The sequence below is a fragment of the Poecilia mexicana genome, unplaced genomic scaffold, assembly GCF_051168715.1.
Source record: "Poecilia mexicana isolate PSO_F unplaced genomic scaffold, ASM5116871v1 scaffold_2, whole genome shotgun sequence".
NCBI lineage: Eukaryota > Metazoa > Chordata > Actinopteri > Cyprinodontiformes > Poeciliidae > Poecilia > Poecilia mexicana.
In genome coordinates this window covers 29155916-29169876 of record NW_028263371.1, presented here as the reverse complement: position 1 = coordinate 29169876, position 13961 = coordinate 29155916, and the positions used below count along the sequence as shown (strand labels likewise).

Genomic DNA, 13961 nt, shown 5'->3' with positions numbered 1-13961 from the left:
TAAGACAGCAACAACTTAGAGCAGCCGCTTTAAAAGCTTATTGACCTCATGCACTCCTAATTACAGTGGGACAGTGATGAAAGGTAATAAAAACCCCCGATACACACATCTAATTTAGTTTTGATTGCGCCTCTTCTCTGTTTTCCAGTGGTCACTTTTTTATCTCCTCATTTCAAGGCTAATGAAGCTACCTAGGAGGTCTCATTAACACTTGCAGAGATATATTTGACTTGCCGCAGCTGTGCTGCCCAGCAGATGACAACCAGGGCTGCAGTTTTCACAGCTCACAGTGTTCCTGGCAGACCTCCCGCTTCCACATACAGGATTAAAAAAAAATCTGACATTAATATTAAGACTGATTCTTTGTTCTGTACTCTCAAGATGTTATGAAATAAATGCTATAAAATAGTTTAAAACTATATTTCCAAAGGAATATTTAAAGAAGATTTTTAATGCAATTTGAATTCATGTTTATTGGTTATGTTCTTTTTTTTTTGAAAATAAACATAGATACAGAACATTTGTGTTCTCATTACACACACCATTGCGGACACCTGCTAATAGCGAAGCTGATTTTTCAATTAATGTTTTCCCATTTTGCTAACTTTGAAAACATTTAGCGCATTTAGCACCTTGTATTTACAAAGTGGAATACAGTATTCCAGATTACTTTTGTTTTCAATAATTGTTCTTTTAGAAATATTTTTCTGCAATGGTAGGCTTCTTTCATCCAGCTTAGTTCCAGTGTGCAGCAAGAGGTGGGAGAGGGGCAGCGATGCTTTACTCTGTGTTACATTCAACTGGAAAAAAAAAACTAGCTGATATGAAAAACTAAAAACTAATTTTACTTGCAGGAAAGAACTTTGTTGTTGTTGTTGTTGTTGTTGTTTTGAAAATTATCCCTTTCCAAAAACTCAATACACCTTAATACCAGCAAATGGCATCAAGGTATATTGAATACCGGGAGTTAAATCCTACTGGATTTATTGTAAGATGTGAATTCGTTTGTGCACATTTATGCTGCCATATTTTTTTTTATATGTTTTCCTCCTTTTGTTAGATCAGTTTAGCAGGATAACACATACCTATATGAAAATGAGTTAATAATCTCAAGTAGCGTAAACGTGGGTCTTTACACACATGCATCCATTCATCCACCTGCTTGTCCGTTTGATCAGAATCAGACTTCCTGAGTAACCAAGGTGAGATTCCCACTCTTCCCAGTATCCCTCGTGTCCCTTTTTTTGTTACTAGGGAAATTCCCATCCTCATGTTGCCATGGGAACAGTCTTGTGATTCCAGACTGTTCCAGAGAAAGGGTATTCCCCCATCCACACGCTCACACACTTACAAACACACACACCCACATGGATTTGCTCCCACGTTGCCCATATTTTGGAGACAATGCGATCTGATTGAATCAGTCAGCCAATCAAGGCTGCCACGCGGATTTGACATATTGCGTTGTCTGTTAATTCGTCAACACGCGGCGCTAAACGGCGTACAGAGCGGCGCCTCATACGAGCGAGGCATTAAAGATCGCGGCGCATGCAGCATCTTGACAAACGAAAAGCACCCAAGTGAGGAATTCATGTGCAGCACCCATTTGATCCTCATTTATCTCAGCTCGATAAGTGATTACAGACACACACTGAAATGTAAACGGCAGATCTGGAATGATAAACCTGAACTAATGCCAAGAAAAGATAATGATTGAATTCCTTGCAGGTCTGCAAACAATCTTTATGCTTTCGTATGTTATTCCAGATTCTGAGACTTTGGTAGGAAAAACACCGGTGTCATTTATTGATTATGCTTATTGAGCAATTGCATCAACCTCGAGGCAAGGGAACGCCCTGTCCAGACAGCCTGTCACAGACCTGACTCTCCCTGGGTTACATTAATCACCAGCAACGTCTTTAATGTGAAACAATTTGGTTTGGCTCTCCAGTCGAGGCATTTTTATTTCGAGCGATTCTCTTTTCTTCCACCTGGAGTCAAGTTTCCGTTGTAGCATGAAACCGGAGAGGAAGAGCTGCCTTTTAACTTGGCCTTTGACTCGTGTTCTTCCAGAGAAATGCGCAGGTGATCGGGGTCAGCTCGGAGACATGGTCGCCCCTTTACATGTCCTGACTAAATACCAGGTCAGGCTTCAGCAAGCTGGACAGTTTGCTGGTTCAGAAAAACATTTCCGTCTCCATCAAATACTTCTGAGGCCATTTTTGTGTTTTTTTTTTTCCCTTCAAATTTTCCTCTTTATTTCAACGCAGACTTTTCCATACTTTTCATCTCTGAAGAAGCAAGTTCTTGTTTCAGCGCATTATCAATTCCGCCTTCACAGTCTCCACAGATTTTATACAATCACAGCTATGAGCAAAAAGCTGCAGAACCAGACGAACTGTTAACCTCAAGACTCCTCGTTAACAAACACAAACATGGAATGGATTTATTGCAGCAAAATCTGTTTTTAAACGCTCTTTCCACTCCAAGAATGAGCATGAAATTACTCATAAAATACTTGGCAGGAGTATTAAACTAAATAATTTTGTTTCAATGCAGCAAAAATCCTGTATGTGTGTTACACAGTAGATTACAAATTTGCACCTAACAGTGAAGCGAAATCTTAAAAGTGTGGCATGCATTCATTTTCAACCCCCTTTTTCTATGATATTCTTAAGAAAATCCAATGCAATGTTTTGCAAGCATTCTTGAAAGAAGTCCTGCTTGATGTTGCAGGTGACACAAATATGCAAATAAGGGGTCTGGTCTAGATTGATTGGCATGCACGCAACACGGTGGGGTGGTATCATGCTGTGGTGTATTTTTTGTTCCCACAACAGGGATTGAAACACTGGTTAAAGTTGATGGGTGTGGATGCAAAAAAAAGTATGAGAATGGGGCAGACGTTCATCACAGATCTACAATAGGATGGTTAGAGTTAGGGCATTTGGCCCAGTCAAAGTCCAGTATTAAATCCAATTTAGAACATGTGGAAGGACTCCATTCAATCTGAGTTAGCTTGAGTCATTTTGCAGGGAAGAATGAGCGAAAAATCCCAGAAGTTGCAGCTGTAACTGCAGCAGAAAGCGTCTCTTCAAAGCAACTGACTCAAGGGGTTGAGAAAGGCACACTTTACCTTTCAGACTTCTGTTTGATAGAATTTTGAAAACCGCCGATTATTTCCCTTCCACTTCACAATTACACACTTCATTGTGCTGCTGAATCACCTAAAATCCCCATAATATAATGAAGTTCGTGATTGCAAAGTGAGAAAAAAAATCCAGAGAGGAAGAATACTTTGACAAAACGACACAGATTTGTGTTTTTCTGTTGCCCAACTCAGACACGATATGAGAGCATTTATGTTCGTAAACCTGTAGCTATTTCACAAAGCAAACAACGAGGGAGTTCATCACCTCAGGCTGTCAGAAGCAATCATTTCCACATTGTTAAAACGCATTTAATTGATAAGGGAAATTGACAATTATTTGCCACGTCCAAACAGACAGAATCTTTTGTTTTCCTCTTCTGCAAATAGGTCTATAATTTAAAGCAGCAAATGAGCACCGGATGTGTTTGTAGCGATGGAATTTAATTTAAAAAATTATAATTATTGAGAGAGGAAAGGAAAGCAGAAGACCCTGCCCAGTGGAGAAAAGAGGACACGGTCTGGGGAAGCTGCTAGAAAGGTCATTTGCCGTCTCCTTCCTCTTACCAGAGCATCATCTCTTTGATGTCACACACTTTCATCAATGAAACTAAACGTAAAACATAATTTTCTATCAAAAAACCTTTTCTACAGACTGTGAATCCCTGTCTGACGTATGGCTGATAGATTTCACCTCCCGACGGTATGACTCAGCCAAAGGGAATTTCTTAAAGCTGAAAATTAGATTTTTGATTGAAGTTTCGATTATGCTTTTATGCAGCCCCAACGGCGCAGAGATCAAGTTTGTTAGCAGCTTTTGTTTCAGCTAAAATCTCACACTAAATTAGATTAAAAAAATAAAAAAAATAAGTGAATTGACTAAACTGAACTGATCAATATTAGTCCAAAACCTTTAGAAGGCAGACAAGGATGTTGCTAATTTTTCTCATGCACACACAGCAATGAGATTATTTGTATATACATATATAAGTGGTTCTTGTGACTGAAAACAGGAGCAATGGAGAGCTTGAAGCAGAAGAAGCAGAAAGAGGTGGGGGGGGAGTCATATGAAGCTGGAAAAGGAGGGTGGAAAGATCTGAGGAGGAAAAGATGGAGGGACAGAAAGACCTCAGGTGGGAAGAGGATTAGAGCAGAGCAAGAGGAGGAGAAAAAGAAAGGGGACACGAGGAGGAAAGGGAAGAAAATTTGAGAGAAAAATAGGACATGAAGCTGGGAGGAGGCCAGAAGACAAAGAAAAAGGAAAACTAAGCAGGTAGGACACAAATTCCCTTCGTTTACCGTACCGAACCAGTAAGAACCAATCCATACCAACACAAATCCTTCCTCTTCCCTCCCGTGCCGTATACCATCACCTGCTGGTTTCCAACACAATCAATTGATTAGAACGGCACTCATCTCCCCGACGCTTCCCATAGCACACAATCACAACATTCTCATTAAGCTGCATTCATTCCTGCGGCATATGCAATCATTCCTCATTCCTGACGGGGGCTGGATCCAGACTGTGATTGGAAAACGAGCAGCGGCGGTTCTGGACAGATAAGCCGAGCTTGAAAAGGGTCCATTCGTTTTCACGTGTATTTGAAAGAATCTCTATTTAGTGTATATAGAAATAAATATAATGTCAATTTTCATCAAATAAATATATTACAAAAAAACTCTGGGTGCAACAAGTGCTTGTGTCGCCCCCTATGTGATGCCGCCCAAAGTGATGAGCCATTCCACCCAAAACTATCACCATAGAGTGAAGTCTGAGATTTGAATGGAGCACATTTTTGACATTTTTCTTTTCATCACAAATGGAAAAACAAAAGTTCACACAGGGTGAGTTGGCAAAAGGAGAAATGAGGCAATTTGTTGAGGCTGAATCTTTAAATTATGAGTTTTAGAGTGTGAGGCACACAGACACTCAGGAGGGGGGTTGAGACCAGACAGACTAATCTGTGGCTTCAATAATGGATGTACCTGCAAACTAGTGAACCATAGGCCACTACAACACATGACTGCGTGTGTGTGTGTGTGTGTGTGTGTGTGTGTGTGTGTGTGTGTGTGTGTGTGTGTGTGTGTGTGTGTGCGTGTGTGTGTGTGTGTACGCGCGCGCGTTTGTGTATGTCAGAGTGTATTTGTGCACAAGCCGTTTGGGCGTGAATGGAAACTAGATTTGTGCGTGTGCGTGCGTTTTCACACCTTGCCTCCTTAGCCTCCTCTTCTTCAGCCCGAATATCCGGACTTTGGAGAAGATGTCGACCAGGTTGCCGTTGCACAGCCCCTGCTTCTTACCGGGGCTTTTCCGCCGCCGGTGAGCGGTTGGTCGGTGGGCGTGTTGCTCCCTGGCCTGCCGCTTTTGGCGGATCAAACCGCTGGCGATGGCAGCTGCCATGTCTCCGCCGAAACAGACGACAGGAAAGCAACGCCGTCTCCGTCCGCGTCTCCGGTATGTTCAGTGTCCACCGGAGGGGACGGAGCGCAGACAAAATTCAGACACAGACCCCCCTCCCACCCCACCCCCCCAAAGTCTCCGCTTTACCGCCTATAACAGCCCCATACTTCAGCTCCAGCACGGTGAAGTCCAGAATAAACACTCGAGGTCACAGCATCTTGTCTGCTGACTATCCTTCAGGCCATAGGTTGGGGGAGCGCGGCGGGGTACCTGTCCGTCACGTCTCACCGGTCTGTCTGTCAGTCAACAGCTGTCACTGAGCGGCTTCTTCAGCGCTAAATTCCCGGAGCGTGTGTGTCAGTTCGTGTTCCCATAGTCAACAGGCGAGCCGAGTAAAAATACGGAAGAAAAATTAGGTTGAAAAAGCCCCAGAAAGCAGTTATGTCCTCTTCTGTGAGCAGGTCTGTTTGTATTCCGCTGACTGAAGAGAGAGGCGCGCGCGCTGGAACCGCGAGCCGCTCCAGCTGCGTGGAGTGAGACAGGCTCACCGGAAACAGCAAATCTGGTTTTTCAAAATAAGACGTAATTGTCTCTTTCCCTCTCTTAATTTTTAAAACTTAAATGATAATTTCCGAAAAATAATCAAACTATTCCACACATTTGTTTTGGCGACTGGATTATCTCATGATAAATCAGTAATAAAATAAATAATAGGTAAGTGAAAACATTAATTTTATTTTACGTTTTTATGTTTAAAGGGGCAGTATTATGTATTTTCAAGGCACATACGGCCATTTTATAGCCTAATTAACTGTCTTTGGTTGTAAAAATTCTGTTTATATCAGTTATGACTTAAAAGAAAACAAGGACATAGACAGATTTTATTGTCATTCAGTTGTACATTTTATGCACATATTGAATGAAATTTTGTTGAAAATTCTGCCTTGAAATTGGACCTCTATCTCTTTAACACTTTTGCTCTTTCTGAAACTCCACAATCAGAAAGTCATCACAGCATCGCTCCTCTGTTAACACTTTAACAATACTTTTATCTTAGTCTGAAGGGCCTGAGTGATGGAGTCGACCGGTGCTCTGTGAGGCGGAAGCTTAGAGGCTTGGAAACTCCAGCTCTGAGGAGGCACCGAGCTTGAAGGCAGGGGTAGGTCCACCCAGATGTTTTGCATAACTGACATTGACATTGAAATGAAAGAATTTCTCAAACATGCATGAACAAATATGGAACAAACTTCCAGCAAACTGCAAAGATGCAGAAACACTGAGTTCCTTTAAGTCAAGGCTAAAACCCCACCAACTTAGATCTGCCTTTGATTAGTAGAAAGTGTAGCACTGCTGAACATACTGGATGTGTACCAGCTTGATGGCATTTGACAAAATTATTTGTTTTATAATTGGTTACTCTCTCTCTCTCTATATATATATATATATATATATATGTGTGTGTGTGTGTGTGTGTGTGTGTGTGTGTGTGTGTGTGTGTGTGTGTGTGTGTGTGTGTGTGTGTGTAAGATTCCATGTCCTCTATCATCGTTGCCCACCACACATCTTTGGGTACAAAACATTTTATTTTGAAGGGGACGACCGGATGTCTCGCTGACAGCCGCTCTGGTACCTTGACGTTTGAGTCCGCGAGCGCTGTCTGGGGCTACACAGCTGCTGTAGCCGCGAGCCAAGCGCGCAGTGACACACGCGCTCTGAACAACAACCTGGCCGTCCTCACTGAGGTCCGGTGAGGTGTTCCTTGTTTGTCTGGTGGGAAGATGCGACCAGAGGGAGGAGGAGACGGAGGAGCAGGTGCAGAAGAAATGAGCCTTCTGAACGGAAACATGACAGAAGCGTTTATCTCAGGAGAAGATTTCATACAGCCTGATTAAACCAGGTAAAATATAAACAAAAATATGGTTGATCGAGAAGGCAGATTGATTATATTTTTATGTAAAATTTAGAACTGAGTTTCTGAGGGAAATTGTAATGTTATAAATTATAAAGAAAAAAATTATTTTGTTGCTTTGGGTGTATCAAGCACGTCTTTGATAACGTAGTAACATTATAACATGATATTTATCTATAAATAAATAAATAAATAAATAAATAAATAAATAAATAAAAGGTAAATTTTACATATTATCCCACAGACTTTCCTTCAGAGTCCTTTTAAGGCTTATGCACCTTTTTACTACCACATGTTTTCCTTCCACTAAATTTTCCATTGAAATGCTTGGAAATAACTCTCCAGCCATCCAGCTTCATTGACTATGACTAACTTCAGCTGCATGTATACACTGCAATATAACATTTCCATCTTAAAAATCCCTTTTGCAATATTCATTTTTTTCTGGAAAGCTGAATTTTGTGTTCATTAACTGCATGCCAGAATCATGAACATAAACAAAAATAAATGAAAAGTTAGTTTGTAATAAATCTAAAAGGGTTCCACTTTCTGAATTAAAATATTGAAATAATTTTGGGTACACTCTTAATGACTGAGATGCACTATGCTTTTTGTTGCCATTTACAATATGAAAATTAATGGGAAACAACCAAATAGGATAAAAAGGAACCCAATGAGCCTCAGATTGATGTGAACACAAATAGCCACAAAGAGATCATAAAACATCCTACATGAAACACATTGACTGTAATGGGCCAAAAAATAACCTCTGCTTCATGTGCATAAAGGTATGGTGCGAACACTGAAACCTGCCCGGCTCATTATCTCTCTCCCCACACATTCCCAACTGTCTGTATTCAGCTCAGGAACGGCTGTCTGAATAAACGGTTTAAAAATGCAAGAGGTGGGCTCGATTGATGGGCTGATTAGCTGCAGCACAGCCTGGCATGTCTGCTTTTATCTTTCAGGTGCAGGTTTCCAGCCGGAAGATTAACTACTATGGCTGACATTTCCTTCATATATACACATATAAAAGCACGTCAGAGCCAGTAACAGGAGTTGATTTGGCAATAAAAAGTATAATTATTGAAATATACCCCACTGAAAATACATTTAGGTTTTTTATATGCATGTTAGAGCAAATGCAGACGGGTAGTGCATATTTATGATAGGCAATGCTTAAGAAAAGTGCCAGGTCCCAAAATAAAATGCAGGTTAGGATAAACATTACCCTCTAGTTTTTATATATTACAACAACAACAAAAACAAAAAATAATGATAAAAAGTAATAAGATTTAGTCATAAATAAAAGATTAGAAATTGCCAGAAGGATTTGAGCTCATTTCAGCACCTTGGACAGCGTCTCTACATCACAATAATAGCCACTAGGTGGCAGCAGAGCATCTCCAAGGAAATTAACCGCAATTAGTTGATGACTCTATTTGATATTACAATATATTATTAACAGTCTCAAATCAACTGTGACGTAGTTCTATGTGGAGTTAGTATGGGATATGTACTTTAAGAGTGTTTAAGTAACTCAAAAATAATCATAAATCGGATGAAACATTCTTACGACTTTAATTGTTTTTCTGTGGTTTTTTTTTAACCAATTTGTTTTCAAATGTATTGCAGAAAAATCCAGAATCTTCCACAACAGTCCAGAGTTTCTGTCTACATCACCTGGTGCTGCAGACATATGAAAATTTAAACATGTTTTTGTGTATTTTCATTGTTTTGCTTGTCAGTCTGACTGACAAAAATATGCACAGAGGTATGAATGTGCTCTGCTTATGTATGTGTGGAAGGAGGAGATGTGTACACCCACATCTATCCAGGTCAGTCCAGGCAAAGGAGTTATGAATAAATCAGAGCCATATTTACATTAAAATTCAGCCACAGGGTTGCTTTTTATGCCATCCCAGAAAGGCAAGGTGCAGCGATTAGACCTCAAAAAGGAAAATTTGTCTCCCTCCTCTCTGCACCTGCTTTTTCCTCAAAGAAATGTGTCTGCCCGTCCCAGTTTTTATTTTCCTTCCAGAAGCATGGTCAGAAAGAAAACGGACAAAGTTGCAAATGCTACAAACTGACGCCTGCAAAACGCCAAAAAGAAGAAATGCTGTGCATCAGTGGTTGCATTGACAGCCAACATGACTACATAATTATGTTTCACTACATTTGAGGGGCATCTTCACGCCTGGGTTTCTTGTCGCTCCATACAGAAGCAACAGCACCCTCTAGAGATCCAAAAGGGCAACAGCGATATTTAATCATCGTTTCCCCTCCCTCTTCACTGTCCTCCGATCCTTCACATGAAAAAGACAATAAAATCAGACGTAATAAATCTGGACCTATACTGATTACAATTTATATCATAACTAAATAAATAACTTATATATTTAACATGTTTGGCAAAAATAAAAAAGAGAAATTTGCCATTTCTGGTTGCCGAAGTGCTAAATTATTAATAAAACTTTAGCAGCTCTATTTTTAAAAATTTTCAGCTGTTGGAAGCAGACTTTTTAACAGTAATTTAAGTTATGAAAATTATTTGATGTTTTATTCTGTAACACTCTGAAAAAATATACATTCTTTTTTTTAAATCTAAATTTCAGAACTCAAAGCAATATACTTTTTTGAGAATATCGATTTAGAGCAGAAAGATTAACTATAGCATTTGCAGTAAAAATAAAAAAACTGATTATTGTAAGTATACTATATATTAAAAAATATAGAAAAATACATATCAAAATGGTGGTAAAAGTGCTTTACAGTAACACACACGCCAGAACTGAACTGAATATTGCACAAAACCACTTCATTTTCTCATTTAGACCGGTATCACCATATGCCAAGACTCATAGTAAAATAGCGAACAATGTGAAAGCAGCTTAAATAAAACACAATTTCTAATTATAAATGATAATTAATATTGATATCTGGTTAATACTTTTAACTAACTCAAAAAACAAAGTTTTGATCATACTGTTGCATAAGAAAAAATGTCTGAAATCAAACTTCTTGCAGTTGTTGACAGCAAATTGTATTGGAATTCACATTTGAATTTGTAAGTCAATTGGAAAGCATTGACATAGTTTTTTTACACCTCCCTATATAAAGTCACCGTTTGAAAGTGTGGGAGATGAATATAAAATTAACACTAATTCTGTTCTAATTCTAAGTGTAAGAAATGTAAATGGAGCTAATTACAATCAATGTCAACAAATGCCTTGTCAAATTAAATTAATTAAAGTTAATAAATTAGAGTTCTAAACCATCTTAAATTAAGTAAAAGATTTAGTATCTGTAAAAAATCAATTATTGTGTGAGAAAAAAGTACTTCTAACTTCAAAAGACAATTCATGTGTGAGAACCTCTAGTATGGTCTAATGCTGTGCAACACTGTGTTTTAGTTAGAGTGAGTCTGTGTAATAGTTTCAAAAATAAAATGAAAGAAACAAAACCATTAATCATATTTAGATATATATATTTAAAAGCAGTAGCATTGTTTGGGTTAAATCTGTCTGACTACTGAAGCTCCTTACTCTTGATGAAGAAGCGGTGCAGTTATAGAGAAGAGTCAGAAGGGGGCAGCTGGCTGCGTCTGTGGCACTAAAGTAAATTATCAGGTTTCTCTCAAATTCTTAGAGCTGGAAAATATTAGCACCCATTTAGTTCTGTTGTGATTTGGAAATTTTGCAAAATGAAATAATACCCATCATTACTAACATTAAAATACATATATGTGGATTCTTCTTTGAAGTGTTTATGAAATGCTTAAACACCTGTTTGGAATCACTGACACAGTTACATACAGAAAGCCAGAAATAACAGAGAGAGGCCAGCTAAGGTGATGCAAGACAAATGAAATTACTCCAGAGAAAGAGAGATCACAAACAGAAAACATAAAGTAACCAGCATTACCAATAAACAGGAACGCACTGAAAAAAAGAATCAACAAGATGACTCGGATGGAGTCGAGTCAAAGAACAAATTGGAAAAACAAAAGGTGACTTGAGACACTTTGACATTAAGAGAACATTAAAAATAAATCTAAAAAAGCATTATGGAATTTTTAAAAAAAAGCCAATTTTAATCCATGTTGTCTGTTTAAAATTGCAATTTCTAACCTGTTTTGTCCCATTCAGAGACGTTGCATTTACTGAACGCCTGTCGGTTTTAATTGCCTCTGCAAAATAAAAACTTATGAACTCCTCTACGTGGCACACTTTTTCTTTACCTGGTGAGTCATGGGGACTGATTTCTTCGGCCCTGCTGCGATCAAACGCGTCAGTTAAATGTTCAACCTGTGTCATGTTGCTTGGACCTGCACAGGTGAAGCGAGAAGACTCGTTTAACGAGGTGGAGGAGAAGTAGAGACGGGCGGAGGGGAGATGACAGATGTGGGTGGGTGTTCCCCCAGACGGGAGTGTGAGGATAGCCGCTCGGAAAAGCTAGTCGGATGAGTCACTCACACGGGGCGCTTGGGCTGCCGCCTGCACGGGGAAGACCGCTGTTACCCTGGCAACGAGCGATTAGTGACGCAGGTGGGTCTCCAAAAGGAAGGAGCAAAACACCTGCTGAATGCTGAGAGGACGGCGCGCGCGCAGACACACATATCTGGTTTCAGTTACATAAATCCTCGCCATTTGAAGCTTCACCTGGTTGTGGGCTCGCCTCTGATCTTATCACACACACACGATCATACACTTACTGTAAAACACAAACACCTGCTCCTAAAGCATCCTATCTTCCATCTTTTCTTGCTAGTTAGTCCCTCACTGTCCTGATTTTTTCTTTCTTTCCTCTCCTTGTTCGTCATCTATCTTTGCAACATCACCAACTCAGCAGGGAGGAGCAGAGAGGGAATGGAGGGACTAAATTATTCATTCTCACTCCCCTACACACACTTTTCGTCCAGCTCCGTCTGATTCCTCCCTCATCTTGAATATTCCTCCCCCCGTTTCATGCTTTTTGTACCGACTATCAGTTGTACCAAGTAAGGTTCACCGTCACAAATCTGTCTAATTTGGCGGAATTGAAGCTAATCGAGCCTGTCAAGTAGAGCCAACCCCAGGAAACACTGCTGTGAAAACACATGTGGAGTTTCTAACAATTGTATTCGATATATTTGATTTAAAGAGGCACTGTTTGCTTGAGACCACATCAGTCGTACAGCTGAAACCAGAACTCTACTGTTCATACATCTTTTATTCCTCACTGCCGGATGTTAAATCAGATCAAACAACATCAAACGTCTTTCTGTTTGCTAAATGCCACTAAAATGAGAGAAAGAACGCGCCAGAGTTTGGTAAAATGCTTTGGGTTTCCTTCTGTGTTTTTCTGCAGTAACTTGTTCTTTCAAGTTGCACCAAGACTGCTTTCAACAAAATCTTAAGCTCCTCTGTCTCATTTTCCGAGCACTGGCTACTCGTTGTTGCTTTGGAGCTAAAATAGCAGCTACATTGCGATGCAAATACATTCGGTGTCACTTTTAGATTTGTCGCATTTTTCTCGTTCCCCGTTTTCCCCGCCGAGATAAGAGTTCACACACAGCTGGAATAGCAGAAGATAACCGGAGCAATCAGCAACGACTTCCAGCACAAAACAAGAGAACATGGAAAGTTCTGCATCAGAGCGGCTCGATAATTGCTCCACATCCATCCCACCAAGACATCAGAACCACAGCAGGGAGCATGAAGACGCCAGTAAGATAACGAGACCGGAGGGAGAACTCCCTGAAGTGTCATTTTGAATAAAGAAGGCGGTGAGAGTCGATGCTAAAGAAATATAAACATGCAGATGTTCTAGGTTATCAGTCAATAACTTTGACACTCGCTATTTTAGTCATGATATATATCTTATGATAATAGGTGACGATCAGAATGTAAATGGTAAATGCTGAAACATTGTCAGTCTAACATCAGAAGAAAACTTGATCCATTTACTCATCTATTCAAGGTTTTCTGTGGACTGTGAATGCAAATAATCTAAAATATTTGAAAGAAAACACAGATTGGGAAGCTGAAATACTGAGGCACAATGCTACTTTACACACTACTGCCTTCCATTTGTAAAACACCCAATCCAGGAGTGGCCTTCCTTTATCCTTGGCCCTGATTGACTATTCCCTCAAGAGCGACGATAAAGATTGTAGATGCTAAGATGCCTTCCACTGTGTGTATTAAGAGGTCTGACGATTGAGCAAAACCTCCCTTAAGTTGGGGAAAACTTCCTCACAGAGTCTGAAAAGTGTGTTGGTTTCTTGAGGATTGTCACTGCCACCCCGATCTGTCACACTGCAGCTGTTGCCCCAAGCCTCCATGTGATACTGAAGACGTGTGTCAACCAATAAAAGCAAACAGTCTGGGACGGTCTCTGCTTTCACTTCCTGAGGGAAGAAAATTGTATTCCTTCTTCAGACCAACCAACAGTCCTTCTGCAATGACTCTCCAAGCTCCCCAAAGCATAGCAAATTTAAATTTTCCTCCTTAACAATAACG

The 13961-nt window shown here is 39.9% G+C and overlaps 1 protein-coding gene across 2 annotated transcripts in view; it reads right to left on the bottom strand.

The window, feature by feature from the left end:
* Window positions 1-13961, bottom strand: part of LOC106905396 (fibroblast growth factor 14-like) — a 49286-nt gene that overhangs the window by 24948 nt on the left and 10377 nt on the right. The window contains exon 1 of one of the 2 annotated variants that reach the window (XM_014970242.2): window positions 5357-5576. The exons of the other annotated variant lie outside the window; for it this stretch is intronic. Coding sequence (XP_014825728.1) covers window positions 5357-5549 — 193 coding nt within the window. The 5' untranslated portion in view covers window positions 5550-5576. Of the gene's footprint in view, window positions 1-5356; window positions 5577-13961 lie in introns of those variants that run through there. 2 annotated transcript variants of the gene reach the window in all.